Source organism: Lagopus muta, chromosome 8, assembly GCF_023343835.1.
Source record: "Lagopus muta isolate bLagMut1 chromosome 8, bLagMut1 primary, whole genome shotgun sequence".
NCBI classification, from domain to species: Eukaryota; Metazoa; Chordata; class Aves; order Galliformes; family Phasianidae; genus Lagopus; species Lagopus muta.
The window spans coordinates 34,665,171-34,680,125 of record NC_064440.1 but is presented as its reverse complement, the minus strand read 5'-3'; the positions used below and the strand labels follow the sequence as shown (position 1 = coordinate 34,680,125).

The 14,955-nt window shown below is 43.6% G+C and overlaps 1 protein-coding gene across 9 annotated transcripts in view; it reads left to right on the top strand.

The window, feature by feature from the left end:
- The window catches only part of AGAP1 (ArfGAP with GTPase domain, ankyrin repeat and PH domain 1), a 286,404-nt gene that overhangs the window by 67,512 nt on the left and 203,937 nt on the right, over window positions 1-14,955 (top strand). For all 9 annotated transcript variants that reach the window (XM_048954190.1, XM_048954191.1, XM_048954192.1 and 6 more), the window contains exon 2: window positions 10,260-10,318. In XM_048954190.1, the coding sequence (XP_048810147.1) occupies window positions 10,260-10,318 (59 nt within the window). The remainder of the gene's footprint in view (window positions 1-10,259; window positions 10,319-14,955) is intronic.

The following is a 14,955-nucleotide window of genomic DNA, read 5'->3' as shown; positions in this document are numbered from 1 at the left end:
GCATAAACAAGTCATAATTTCCCTTGTGGAGAAGGGGAATGTTTTTCTAGATGTACTTCTGTACGAACGTGCTATCTGTAGCCACAATTGAAAGAAGTGAGAAGGTGAATCTGAATGCTTCTGTGATTCTGGAGCACAGACTTGAAGTGGTGAGCAGAGAGGTTGGGGTGAGAGAGATTTGGAAGTAATTGAACCTGATACTGTGAGTTTTTGCATCCCAGTGCTGTGATTTCACCAGCTGGTACAGGACAGCACTGATACTTGGTAGAAGAATGAAGCATCCTAGATTGCACCAGTGCTGGTTGTACAGTTTGTTCCGCTTCCTCGGGGGTGACTTGAAAGGAAGGAGCATTTTGATAAGCAGGCGTGTAGCAGAGTCTTGGTTTGTGGGCTGAGAGGCTGGATCACACCCCTGTAACCACACTGACCTGATTGTGGCTGCATGGGTGTGCCTGTGGTAGGAATTGCCTCGGTGTGCTTTAATCATGCTGAGCATGTGGCCATCAGGTTGGCAGAGGCTGTTCAGAAGCCTGAGTGCTATGGATAAATGATGTAGTGGGGAAGGGCGAGCTTGGCTTCTATAGGGGAAATCACAGCTCACAAATTTGCTGGAGTTCTTGAGAGGAGGACATGGGAAATTTGTTAAGTACGGTTCATTTGAAGACTGGAGGAGCTGCTCTCACTAGAGGCGTGAGTTAAGCTGCCATCAGATAAAAGGGAGGTTCTCTTATGTGTATAGTTATGGAAAAAGTGGGAAATCTGGAAATAAGTAGTTCCCTTTGAAAAAATCACCAGCAAACCCACGTTCTACAACAGTTTTGGGTTAAGATACTGGCAAACCTCCTGGGTGAGGTATAGGGGGTGAACCAGGGAGATAGTTTCCTGTTTGTTTGTTTCGTTTTTTTTTTCAAGGTCAAAAAATGAGCTGTGGAAAGACCTTGGGATGGTTAATGGTGGATAAACTGGCAGATTAAACTTAAATGTGGCAGAGTGCAAAGAGCTGCATGGGAATAGAGCAGTCCTAAATAATTCATCAAAGGCTCTGCATCTTTGCATCTGTGAGAGCTTTGTGGGAAACATGAATGGAGCGCTCTGCAGAGCTGAAAGCAAGTAGTGTTAGGGGCAGAAAACAGAGCACCTTGTCATGCTGCCATTGAAAGAGAGCAGCGTGCCCATGGCTGGGGCTCTGGGGGTGGCGGTGGTCCTTGCATCTGGAAATGAATATAGGAGAAGGAGGTGCATGAGAACAGCAGGAAGTTCAATCCATGCAAGGGCCAAGAGAGCTGAGTGGAGGAACTGTGCTGTGTAGGAAGGGGAAGACAAAGAGGTTCCAGCATCCTGGGAGAGGAGGAGGGCAGAGATGGACTTGCTCTTGGTGAGCCCTTCTTGATGACAACTGGGAAACAGGAGGCAGGTTCAAAACCAGCCAAATGCTGTTCTCTTTTGTTCTGCTATCCAGGAGGTAACTGAGCTGTGAGCCCCTGTAGGACTGTGTGAGATTCAATACTTAAGGGCTCGGCTATTAGCTGATGGATAAAATATGTGTAGGGTTGCTTTTATTTGAAGAGGGTACTTTTAGCTGAGCTGCGTGTTGATGCAAGTTGGAGGAGCGCATGGGGAGGAGGTGTGGTAACACCTTGTAATTCCCAGCTGCCAACCTGGGTCAGAATAGGAATGCAGATCATCTGTGAGTTACATTATAGTGTTGGCTGTAATTTAAATAATAATATCTTATTGAAAACTGTTGTTGTTTTACATATAAAAACCTATTTTCTTCTCTACCAAGTAGTCATCGGTTTTCTGTGGTTCTTTTTTTTTCTTTTTTGCTTTGTCTTTTATTCTTACCTATTTGGAAAACGTAAAACTGTGCCAAGCAGTTTCTCAGTTGTACTTGGCATCTCCGTGTTGGCTTTCTTTCTGGCTTGCCAAATAAAAGCCTTTTCTATGTTCATTTAAAACCCGCTTCGTGTTTCTCCCACTTCATCTTTTTTTAATTTATATTTTGACATTGATTCTTCTTTTGTTTACTGTGTAATCTGTCCCTCTTCAGCTTTGTCACCCGCTGTAAGGAAGTCTCGTTTATATTCAGACACGAAGGTTAATTCCTTGTTTATGTCTTTAGTCACAAAACGTAACCTAGAGTTAACCACCACCCATTTGGGTGCTGCGGGCATCTTTGCTCCTCCAACATGGGTTTATAAAATGCTTACGACTCCCGTGATGTCTCGAGCATGGCTTTTTGCAGCTTAAAATCTCATCACCGGGTTTTCATTCGTTACAATTGATGTAATCTTTCCTGTGCTGGCGCTGGCTTTCCCCAAAGATATGGTGTAAAACAGAGCTCACCTCTGACACTGACCTGCTTTCTGATGAGCAAAACAAGGCATTTCCCAGGCGTTTCATCTGCATTGGCTTTGTTTGTTTTCCTGGAGTCGAGCTGTGCTCTGGTTAATTGTTCGGCTGCATTCTCTGGGGTTTTGGTGCTTAAAGCAACGCTCTGTATTGCCTGAAAATAGCGATACAATTTCATGGCAGGACTCAGACCTACCTTGAGGCACCCCCACAACCCAGAGCCCTACGTGGAGGGGGGAGTGCTGTTTTCTGTCCTGTCACAGGTAATAAGCATTTGAAGCGATGTAGTTTTTAGCCACGCATGGTGAGGAGGTTGTTCTAGCCACTTAATTGCAGAAATGTTCTTACTTCACCCCACTTCTGATCGTGTTCTTTATGTTCCTTTCAGTTTCTTCTTGTGGCTGTCATTGCCCGTCTCTGAAAGGGACTGCTAGTTTTGTGCCACATTTCCTCAGAGGAACGGTGCTGAGCGTAAAGGAATTTGCATTTCTTTGGAATTTCTGTCTAATCCTGACAGTCTTTGCTCTCTGAAGTGTGCTGCTGTTATCTGATGGCAGTTACCTCAGGAGAAAACCCTGATTTTAGCGGTGGGATTTTCTGTTTCCTTAAAGGAGCTGCAGAGCCCTGCCTCTTGAAGCACTTTGTGGTCCTCGTGTTCCCACACTGTGTATGTCATTTAGTGAGGCTGCAAGCTCTTCGCGATGAGAAATATCCTGGCTCTCAGACTGCTAGGAGAAAGGCCTCGGTCAGAGCTGTTCCATCTAAGGACAAAGCAGGCAGAGGAGAGCGGCTCAATTGGTGAGCCCAAAGGTGTATTTTAGACAAGGCTGACTTGCTGTCCGCTAGGGTTGCACAGCTCTTTCCATTGCCAGAGCTCCTTTTGTTTCCATGGCAGCACGCAGGCAGTGTGCTGCAGCTGTCGGCTGCTGGGGGAAGATGGATTTGGGCTTTGACCTAAATATCCATTTAATATAGTTCTTAGTTACAGGGCATGTTTTTTCAGATCATTGGGGGCCGAGGTGCCCATCTGATAATTAGTAAGCAGTGGTAAGCCTGACCGCTGTAAAGCATTTGTGTTTGTGTTCGTTCCGGCAGATGGAACAGGCAAAGGCTTTTAAATTGACAGTTGGTGAAAACCTCTCATTTTCGGGCTGTAAGTGGATTGGTTTGTTGCAGTTGTCACGACTTCTTCTGCAAGATGCTCATAAGCTGATCAGCGAGGTGTGGGCAGGAGGGTGAGAGCTGGGCTGCTGCCTTGGGCCTGCGCTGTTAAAACACACAGAAAGGAATAAATGACAGCTTGGGAAGGAAGAGGAGCCTGGGGCTTTACGCTGCGGGGAGAGTAATTCACCAGTTGTGTGGTTGCAGTGGTAATTTCTAGTCAGGATACAAAGGAAAGTGATGCAGTGCTGCGGCTGTCGCACTGTCAGGCTGAGAGGGAGGAGCACAAGCAGCTTCAGCATGCTGGTCTTCAAACATTTCTTCGTGTTGCTGCTTGTAGTTTTGTTATAGAATTGAGTGCGTAAGCAGAGAGGATCAGTACCAAAAGGAGAGTGGTACTGTGCTGGAACTGAAGGTGCTTTGACCTCAAGTGCTGGGGGCTGAGCTGGAGAGAGCGTGCTGAGAGATTGCCCTGTTCTCAAAAATCCATGTTGCGTTAATATCAGAACCCTCATCCCAGAAGTTGGGTGTTTTCTTCTTTGTTGAGAGAATTTGCACGCAAGCTTGGGGAAATACGTTCTAAAAGTGCTCCTTTGATAAGACTCCAGAAAAGAGGTGTGTGGATTCGTCTCCATCTCTGCGGGCAAGCAGCAACTTGCATGCATATTCTTTCTACCTGTTTGTTCTCTAATTCTTACACTTCAGTGTAGAAATTAACTCTTAAAATATTGCCTGTGATGCAGGAGCTGTTAGGGGGTAGGATCAGGCCATCACGCAGTCGGTGCTTCACTCTGTGTTTTTGGCAGCTCCTGTTCTTCTCGAATAGAAAAGGATCTTTTGCTGAGGGTTTCCACAGAAATCCCTCTTTTTTTTTTTTTTTTTTTTTGATAGATTTTCCTAATTTAAAAGGAGAGCAAAGGAGCTTTGGGATAGCCTGAGGGAAACTCTTATTAAGAAGCTTTCCAAGAATCGTTGCAGATTTGAGTCTTTTTATGTCATACTGTAAAGACTTCTGCCAGCTCTCTGCTCAGCTCTCCTTTTGGATGGGTTTGTCACTAGGTTTTCATCTCAATAAGATGAAAAGAAATCTGTGAGCTTCTCAGGCTTTGGTTTAAATTACCAGTCAAGGGTGAGATGTTTCAGTGATAATAAAGGACAAACCAAGGTTAGCAGAGCAGTGAATGGGGCAGAGACTCCTGTGCTGGTTCTGGGGAGGCAGGCTGCAGGGCATCACGATGGCATTTGGTTTTCCCAAAGTATTAATCAGCAGATCTGGTTGGCTTTTGTTGTTGTTTATTTCCTATGTGTCATTGTTGATTTCTGTAATGGGATTGACAAGGATGGTGAGGGTGGTATAAATCTAATCAGCTCCAGCTGTCGTTATTAATAATGTGGTCTATTTGCGGTCTTGATACTGTGTCCTTTAGTAGTAAACGGGATTCACCTAGGTTTCCTTGTATCAAATAACTCCTTTGGGTTCTTTTGTAAGTTTGGCTTTGAGTTGTTGCTAACAGGTCTGAGTGTATCCTATTTTCCTGTTGCGCCCCTGAGGCTGTGTGTCTTCTGGAAGAAAGTTCCCTGGTCTCAGCTTGTCTTACTGGAGTACTAGGGAAGCATGGTGTCTGCAGGGAGAAAAAAGGGAGAGGAAAAAAGCCCGCCCTTTTTTAGCTTATAGCTATTTCAGATATTACCCTGGAAGAGCCAAGTAGCTCTTGTGTGTAATGCAATTCAGGCAGTGAGCTGGAGCCTTCTTACATGTCTAAAGCAGGAAGACAGGCAGGCTGAGCTGGGAACGGCTGACCTGAGTTGACACACTTTTTTCTAGCTCTTTAAGGACACAGTGACCCCTTTCTAAATGGAAATCACTTCAGGTTTGCCGTAGGAGCTGTAATCTTAGTGATATCTGGTCCATGCATTCCAGGCCCTAATGTCCCTGCTGGAATGGAGTGATGACTAGATGGAGTAGTTGAGGACCATACTTGTCTTCTGTGCAGTGAGACTGCAGAGCTCGAGGTTGGTTGGTATCAGTGAGCCAAAGTCTGCTGTGGCATTAGTGTGGTGGATTAGAAATGCTGTTACGCTGAAAGAAAGCAAGCAGGCAGCAGAAGTGTGAATGTGGCCAGCTTGCTGTGCAAGAGATTTATCTCATTTTGGTATTGGCAGCTGTATGTTGCAGGTCTGTGGTGCTTGGAGAAGAGTAAGCACCTGCAGGAGGTGGTTTGTTGTCTTCCCTTGCCACCTTCATGGGATGTATTGAGTCGAATCAGTGTTGGGAGGCAATGATGTATGGCTGCTGAAGGAGCTAAGAATTTTGATAGGAAAAAAAAGATAATTCAGAGGTTTTCTTGTATCTCTTTTAATAGATAAAATGCTTGAAAATTGTCTCCCAACCCCTCATGCTGAATCTTTCATCCACAGCCTTCGGGAGCCTGCTCATAGCCATGGTGCTGAATGTGGCCATCTCCCCATTTATAGCCCCTTCAATCATGGGCCACTGAGTTGTTGATCCTGTCGTCTCCTAATATTCATTGTGCCCAATTGCACTTCTTAAATATTTGCAAATAATGGAACGTTTTGTGTTTTTACATCAGTTAGGATTGGATGATGCAAGATTCAAACTGCTTGCTTTGGGAGTAAAGTTAACAGAGACTGGATTTTGCTGGTGCTTTGGTTTTTTAGTGATTATTCGTGGCCCTAAAAGCAGAAAGATGTTTCTCTTTTTGAAAGGTTATTCTAAGCAGGACTGGAAGTCTGCCATTGGACTAAGCCATGGAGAACATAAATCTTGCCAAGAATCATCATCAGAGCCCAGCGTTTCTCCACAACGCTGTGTTAATGGGGAAGCAAAATAGCACATGCACCTGGGTCTGAGTTTTGGGGTCTAGTAGGGAAGGTTCCTCTGGCTGGAGCTGAGTTCCTGCATAGAGGCTTCAAACCAGCTGAGAATATTGCTGTAATTTGTGTTTCAGCACAGTGATGTGTGAGTAGGGCGGAGAACCTGCATGTAGTAGGAATACTCAAAGGTGGGCTAGGGAATAACAAGGGAAAATGAAGGCTATGATGTGGGAAGGAAAGCTTGGCTAAGAAACTGCAACATAAGTTATCTTCTTGGTGCACGTTTTAAAAGTAGCTGATTGGCACCGTGCATTCTGAAGCTTTTGATCACTGATGCAGCAGTTAAATGAAGGGGGCATACAGCTGTGATTAATTATTGACAGAAGTCATTCCTTTCGTATGTATAGCCTGTAGTTGGACGTGAAGGTTGAGTTCACTTCAATTCTTGAGTTGGAAAGCAATGCAAACAAGGCACTTGATCAACTTCATACATGTGGTTCTGTTCATTATGCAAATCTGTTCAGGTATACTTAAATCAGCATTTGGTGGTGGGCTTTTATTTAGCAGGATAAGATTGTGAACTACCCAATAAATGCTCTGTGTTGTGCAGTTGGCTGCGTCCAATGGTTCATTCTCATGCTGTAGTTTAGTCTTAGTTAAAAAAAAAATAAATAAATAAATTTAAAAAATCCCCCACCCCCAAATAGCCCTTGGAAGGGAAAAAGAGCAAAACCTCAGGCTTGTTTGTCTTGTTCTATCTGCAGGTATTTGACCTTTTCACCTTAACTTCCATGGGTTTGGGGATTAACTCGGAGTAAATCACTACTGTGAGGCATTTGTTCTAGAGGAAAATTCGTTAGCTTGGTTCATCAGCATTCATACAAATATGGCACATTAATCTCTTTTTTTTGCTAAAACCAGATACTCCTTCCTGACTTGTTCTTTTTTTTAACTATAATTCATTATTCCTTGTAAAAATGCCACTGTAAATCACACTTTGTGAGTCTACCCCTCAGCTTGACAGGTCGGCTTATTTGCAGGCCTCTGCAGGAGCAGTTGTGGGGATCTGCTTGCTTTTTCTAATCGTACGTGGAGCTAAAATACAATGCTGCTTTTTGCCAAAGCTTGTTGACGTTTATTTCAGAATCCACTTTCTCTGTAAAGACAGGCATAATATTTGCCTGAGATAGGTTTTCTCTGATACCTGAGATTCTGGAGGTCACAGAACCCCCTTGTGTTGTACAGGTTTGGCTAGTTCTTCTTGCTGAGCTGCTGCAGTCTTGCACGTGAAATGGTGAACTTTATGGGTAGGAATGGAGAAAGTAAGAATGCATACTCAGCTATGGGTATCCTTCATCCCTGCCAAAAAGTTTGCTTGCTAAACGCAGGGGAAGAAACACACCAATTTCTGTGTGAAGTCCTTTGAATCTATTGAGCCGTGTTACCGTCCAGTCCGTGAACAGTAGTTTGTAGGAGAGATCCTCCTGGTTTGTCAGGCTATCTTATAAACTGCAAACATCATCCTTCAGTGAATATATCTTAAGAGGTGGTCTGAGCTTAACTTTTATTTAATCTTAGTTCTAAAAGGTGGAGGTGAATGAGATGTTGAGTGACTCTGAGACCAGTGTGACAAATTAGATGTGTAGATCTGAAATTGACCGCATCCATCCAGCCTGGCCCTGAGTGCCTCCAGGGATGCAGCACCTTCTCTGGGCAGCAGTGCCAGGCCCTCACAACGTGCTCTATAGAGAGGTCCGTGTTGCATCTGGCCTGACAGGAATATTTACTTGTTTCTAGCTTCCAAATTGTGTTCTGTATGCCAGAAAACAGGACTCGAGGCACATACCTCCCCTGACGCACATGGAGGGATGCACATGACTCAGGATGTCATCAAACTAAATTGCCAGCAGCCTGCATGAACAACATGTTATTTTCTAAATACCGTAATTCTTACTGCAGTATCTGCTCTTGGGCTGTGCTGCAGTAACAGGATACTGCCAGAGCTGGATCTTTGGCCTGACCCCCTACAGCCTTTTTATATGCTAATGTGGTAGTTTCCAAGCAATGCAGTAAATATGTATTCCAGCTGTACCAAATTACTTAAAAGCGAGGAATGTTTTGGAGTAGGCTGTTTTGTGATGGCTCTTGAGACTTGCATTTATTTCTCTCCATCCAGCCTCTCAAAGCTCTGTTCCCTTGTTACCCTGTCCTCATCTGGGCCTGCAGTTTGGTCTGAGGCTGAGATGAGATCATGTTTGACGAATGCTCACCTACTGCTTGATACAAATAGCTCATTCTGAGTTCAAGATGAGGTGATAACTACAATGTGCTGTTCATTTTTCACCCTGTCATGCTGCTTCAACACATTGCTAACCCGATAATTGAAACCGTTGTGTTTAAACTCAGAAACGCTTGGTTTGCTTAACCAAAATGCACTTGGGAGTTGGACTAGATGACCTTTAAAGGTCCCTTCCAACTTAAATGATTCTGTGATAGTAATAATTGGCATTCTTTCTTTCGTAACTGAAGCTTTGTTGTCATAAATGATGTGAAGGATAAAACAGTAACTATTAAAGCTTGCTTTAATAGTTGAAGCAGTATCTGCAAGCATCGTGTTGCAGTGATCTTGTTGCAGTGATGCATTAAAGATGGGGAAAGCTTCCAAGCTCATGTCAAATGCATCTTTGTCATATTGAGCAAGAGTAACGTGTATAGTGAGCAACGGAGATGTGATGCAAAGTACAAGTTTGCTTTGAGATTACTTCTGTTTAAGCAGTGGGAAAGTTTGCTTGCAACTCACGGTTTCTTAAACCAGTGAGGATTCCATTTAGGGTAGAAAGTTGCTTCCAGATACTCCATGTTCTGGATTCAGAGGGAGAATGCAATTGCCTTCTTCTGCAGGTTGGTGTATCAGTCCCAAAATAGCTGTGTTCAAAGCTTTTGCATGCTTATGGGTAATGTAGGCAGGCATAACTTTTCACCTGTTATTTCTTGTAACGCCGAGAATTGCATCTGTTACACTGGTACTTCTTCAGTGCTCTTTAATTACTGTAGAGTTGAATCTAATCTGCTGGGTGGGAGTAGTCTGTGACACACAGTAATGTAATCAGTTTTGCATTGCTTTGGAAAATGTTAACTCATCTTTCAGAATAATGCTGCTTGAATTCCGAACTGAAAGGCGTTTGTGTTTTTGCCTTCAGTTGTTTGGGCCTTTACAGAAGGAACGAAATGAGAACAACTTTTGGTTGTTGAAGAGCCTTCTTCCTCTCTTTTGTGTGTGAGAACCTCAGTGTGGTGCAGCGCTGGCTTTCTTTTGGGATCAGTGATGGAACTTCGCTTGCTTATTTACCAGAAATCAGTTCTTTCTGCCCTAACAGATATAGTTAGTGTTGTAGCAAATGTCTCTATGCGTTATTGAAGTCTAGATGGCTCTTCTTTAGTGCAGTCCTTAGTGAATGTTTCAGGTCTTTTTCCGATCTTTTGTCTCATCACCACAAGTCGTAATCTAATCGCTGATGGTGATTCATCATTCATTCAGCTGCTGTTGATGTAGAACATGACAAGCCATCCAAGGCTTTCCTTGTAGGGGAGAACTTGTAGCATGGTGGATGGGAAGCAGCTGGACTAGGTACACACTGGGAGATCCTTTCTGTGACACAGGACTGGAGTTAGCACTGGTTGTCTTCATTCCAACTGAGGTGGTACAGCTGGACTTGCTGCAGGCAGTGCATCCATTCTGCATAACATTTAGTTGCAGATTCTTGAGGTTTTGTATGATTTCTCCAAACTCAATGTGTTGGCCTATCAGTCTTGTGATCTCTGGAATGTCCAAGGCCTTAATGTGGAATTTGGGGTGGCAGACCATTAAATGTCACTGCACTGACTGGGTGACTGTTTTTCTGCTTTTACAGATGCCTTTGTAAATAGCCAAGAATGGACACTAAGCCGATCCGTACCAGAGCTGAAAGTGGTGAGTTTTGTATTTACTTCTTTCTCTGAAAACCATTCTGAAAATGCTGTGCAGGAGTGAAAAGTCTTCTGAGGTTCATTAAATTTACCATAAACAAAGAAGGTGATTTTAAGCAGTGAAGTATTTGCTTCAAAATAAAACTCTGAAGCGAATGTGTTTTTTTGGTTCAGCTAGCATGCTTCAAAGATCCACTTGTGTGTTTTATTTCTGTTTGAACTTATGTGCCTACTAGCACCAGCTTTGTGGTGTGATCTTCTGGACAGGGAGGTCTTACACTTCTATAAGAGAGCAAACTGAATGCTAGCAGGTGATATCTAAAGCTCCTTTTATCTTGCTTGCACAGTTTCTTCAAGGACCAAATGCCTTCTCTCCCTGTCTTAAAGGAACTTAAAAATAAATGTTCTGTCTGGTGGTTTGTTTGCTTATATTTCTCAAAGCTTTTTATTATACTTAATGAAAAGAGAAATATTTGGGACTTTCATTTAAGGAATCAAAAACGTTTTAGTTAAAAGAGTGAAGAATGATTCAATAGCTGCTTAAGATAGTTTTTCCTTTGGCTGAGCAGTTTCACAAATAAATGGAAGTAAAGGCAAAAGAACACAGAAAATTGGGGGAATTTCCCGAATTTCCTTTTTAAAGTTGTAAACACGGAGGCTGGAGATGAAGGCTGAAATCTTCTACTTGTTGGCATCAAACATCGCTGTGATGTTTACCCTATGAAAGTCCAGATTTAATTAAATACGATGAATTTCTCAGTCTATAAAAAGTGCTATGGTATTTCAGATACTGTAGTTGGTAATACCACAGACACCTGTGATCTGCTTCTGATGGTCTTAAGGCTGGATCAGTTTGTGCTTGAATCACTCCTGTCTTGTTTTAAATGCCTGAGCTGCTCCAACTTAAGCATCTGCTTGCCGAGTGGCAAAGTGAATTGGACAAAAACACATCAATTCAAGAATGGACAGCTGGAGCTATGCTTCATTAGTCCAGCTCTCACATGGCAAATTTCTCTTTCCAAATTGGAATTGATGATAATGCTTATGGAGAAAGCTTAGGTTAAAGTTAACATGACAAATGCCCTAGCTTGCAATGGCATTCCAATGGAAACAGCTTCCTCCCGCCTGGAGTTACATTCCTGTTTTAATTCCACTGGTGCACAGGGTGAGCAGAAGAGAATTGGTTGGTGCGTAAAACTCTGCTATTAGAAGACAATTATCTCCTAAAATATCTGGCAGAAGAAAATAAAAAGAAATTAGGACTGAGAAGTGTTGGATGGAGTCCAGCGCACGGTGGTAATAGCTAGTTTATGCTGCGCAGGATCTGCACAGAGTTTCTTTGTTCATACCACCCCCTTCCTGGCCCTGCCAATTCCAAACACCTGGAAATAAACTTGTGGCTTGCAGGTGAGTCCAAAGCTGTAGTTCCTGTGCTATGATACAGAATGCAAACAATCTCAGAGCATTAGAGTCTTGGTATCACAAGAACTAACTGTGCCCTAAGGCTGCGTTGTGTGAATGCTTTCATCTTGAATCTCTTGTCCCAACGTTGTGTAAGCAGCCGTATGAAAATAAACTGCTATGCAGCTGCTGTAGAGAATTGATTTTCAGTGGTCAGCATGCGTGAGCCTCAAGATTGCTGTCTGAGGCTTTAGTTTGTGTAATACTGATAAAAGCAGAACTCTTACCGTTGCAGAGATGATAATTTGATTATACTGCAGCAAATTATTGAAGCTAATTGCACCAGTGGGGGCTGTGAACTTGTGCTCCGGCAGAAAGGGCAAACTAGGTCTGAAGTCTGCTCTCCCTTTCCTGTAAATCTGCCCTTGGGAAGGAGGTCTGCGTAGTGAGTCCAGAGTAATCATCAGCTCCTGTCTGTGTGAGAGGAATTAAAAGGCAGTATCGAAGCCTGACTGCCCTCTTCTGCTGCAGCACTGTGTTGTGTCTGTGCTGGGCATGTCAGAGAGGTATGAGAAGTGAGAATTGTTTGCTCCCATCAGCACTGAGTGCAGCAGTGCAGATGGGGAGATGAGTCTTAATGCTGCTGGTTTAAGGAGGAACCCCTGCTGGAGTGGGCTGTGCTCTGTAGGAAGAGATGGTCCGGGGCTTGCTGGGAGAGGTTGCTTACTGCAGTGTCTGGGCAGTCCTTACATTGGAGTTGATATTTCATTTCTGTAGCAGGTGGTTATACCTTTAGGATCTATGGATGTTTAAAAGGAGCACAAATTGAGTCTAGAGGGGCAGGGAAGATGCAGGATTGAGGAAAAAAGGCTTGTAAAAATAACACAAGAATATGAACAAAAAAGCGAATGGGTGGATATATTTTGTAACATATTTTTCAGAAGGAATAACGGTCCTCCCTCCTGTCTCCCCTTCCCCTTCTAATATGTATCGGGCTGGATTTCTTTCACATGTTATATTTGTTTCTGCTAGTCAAATACTGCAACAGAACCAATTGTGAGACTTCTGTTATTGTCAGCAGTGTGTTAGCTGGCTGGGTGAGACGTGTCAATTTCTGGAGCATCGCTGATGTTCCTGGATCCTGTTTATGGAGCTCTAAAGTAAGCACCTGGGTTTTCTGCAGGCTGTAGCAATCTGCATGGCGTGAGTGGCTGTGCTGCTCAGTGCTGTCAGGCCTCTTCAGCCTCTTCAGGGGGAAAAAAAAATCCAAACCTGCTGTATTTTTGTTCTGATGTCTGAGGTGAGTTCATGTGACTCTAACAGTCAGATGGATGCACAGATGCCTTGTGGCTACACTGGCTACAAGGCAGGTCAGAAGTAGCTTCAGTATGCCATTTCCAAAGGTCTAGGGCTTCTTGCTCTGAAGTGAAAACACAAAACACTCCTTGCTATCATGATTTTCCTAGCAAAACCATGCAGAATTTGTGTTCTTTCCAGTTCTTCAGAAGTTGTGTTACTCAGCAAGGGCTTTAGCCTGACTGTTTATCTGCAGAGGAGGCAATGTAAGTGGTATGTCTGATCTACTGACTTAGAGATGGGGTTTGGGGTTTGATTGCCATTTTTGGTTTGTTCTGTTGTGATACAAAGCTAATGGGGAGGGAGAGGGGGAAGCTTGCATTGAGAATATGAAGTCAGCTTCTTCTAAGAAGTGAAGCTACTGCTTCAGTGAATATATTCTGGTCAGCCACTTGTTGAAGACAACAGACTAACCAGCAATAACAAACTAGCAAGCAGCTTAATTCCTTCTTGGTTTTTGGTGTTGCTCTTTAAGTTGCTTAGGAGACTGAAACTGTCTCATACCCCAAGTCTTGATTTGCTTAAATCAAGAGACCTTCTTTCTAGACTCTTCCACAACCTTTGATTTTAGCAGGTAAGCGTGGGGCATCTTGCAGGCTTTGCAGGTCCGACCTGCTTGTGGAGCAGATCATGTGCAGCATACCAATAATTAGGAATTTTGAGGTATCAGCTGTATCCTTTTCTTGTCAGCATTTATCCTCCCATGTGGTGAGATTTATCAGGCAGATGAAGTCGTGCCCCTGTAGAAGTTAGCCTCCTTCACTAAAGTTTACTGGCCACTTTTTCTTTTCTGTGAGGTTTCAAAAGTACATCTTAGGACGAGGGGATCCTCTGTAACACAGAACAATGATGTTCCAGGTAAACAATGTTGTTACAGCCTGGATTTAAGCCAGCCTGTGAGTCGGGAGCTTCAATGAAAATGCTCTTAGCACATGCACATGCATGAAGTCAGAGTTTCAGGGATTATTTGGGAATTCCAGCAGTGAAAGCTGGCAGCGTTGCAGTTGTTCACCTAACGTATAATTCGCTGGAATAAGTTGTTCCTTAGCCTTGAAGGGGAAGGTAGATCTGATAAAAGGCTTTGTCAGGGCCAGATGCGAATGCAACTCTGCTTCGTTCCCAGAGAGCGTTGCTCCACGGAAGCAGCGTCTGAGAATGCAGGGTTAGTCATCTGCAGGGGTGGCATTTGCACTGCTTTTTAGATGTAGGCATTTGGCATACGTTTGCATGGCTTGCAATTTCTTAGATGTAAATTAAATTAAAAACATCCAGTCTGCTCATTTAAACTCTCTTCAAAGTCAGCTCAAAGCCCAGCAGGCAGATGTCTGTCGTCCAGGGCTGTGGATTCCTTTTCATTTTGGTGGGGCTGCTCCTTGGTACCAGCTGCACTTACGGTGGGATTCTTGTGCCACATTTCTTCCTGTGCCTCTTTTTTTTTATCACAGTCCATTTTCTGCCTGTTCAAGCTCTTTTTCTCTAGCTCGGAGTGTGAAGCTTCCTATAGTGTTAGGTCAGAATGGGGATCTGGTTCTTCCCTCTCCTTTTCTCACCCCCCAACTTAGACCATGTGTTTCTCTTGTTTGCCATTATTTCTGAAATCCTTTGGGATTCTTGGTTGTTCTTCTTTCACTGTAGCCCGTACCATTCATTACATTTAAAGCTTGTGCTATCACAAGTGATGCAAAATTGTCTTCCACTTGCTCTCTGCCTCAGCTCCTGCTTTATCTGAGCTGACCTTTCATGTCAGCTGTAGAGTGATGGACATCCTCCACACTACTCTTTTATTAGTCTTAATTGAAGGTTGATCACAGCAGTAAAGAATAAATGATGGTCTCTGCTGCTCCCTCCCCAACCTACAGACTCTGAGGCTGTCATTGGGTCATT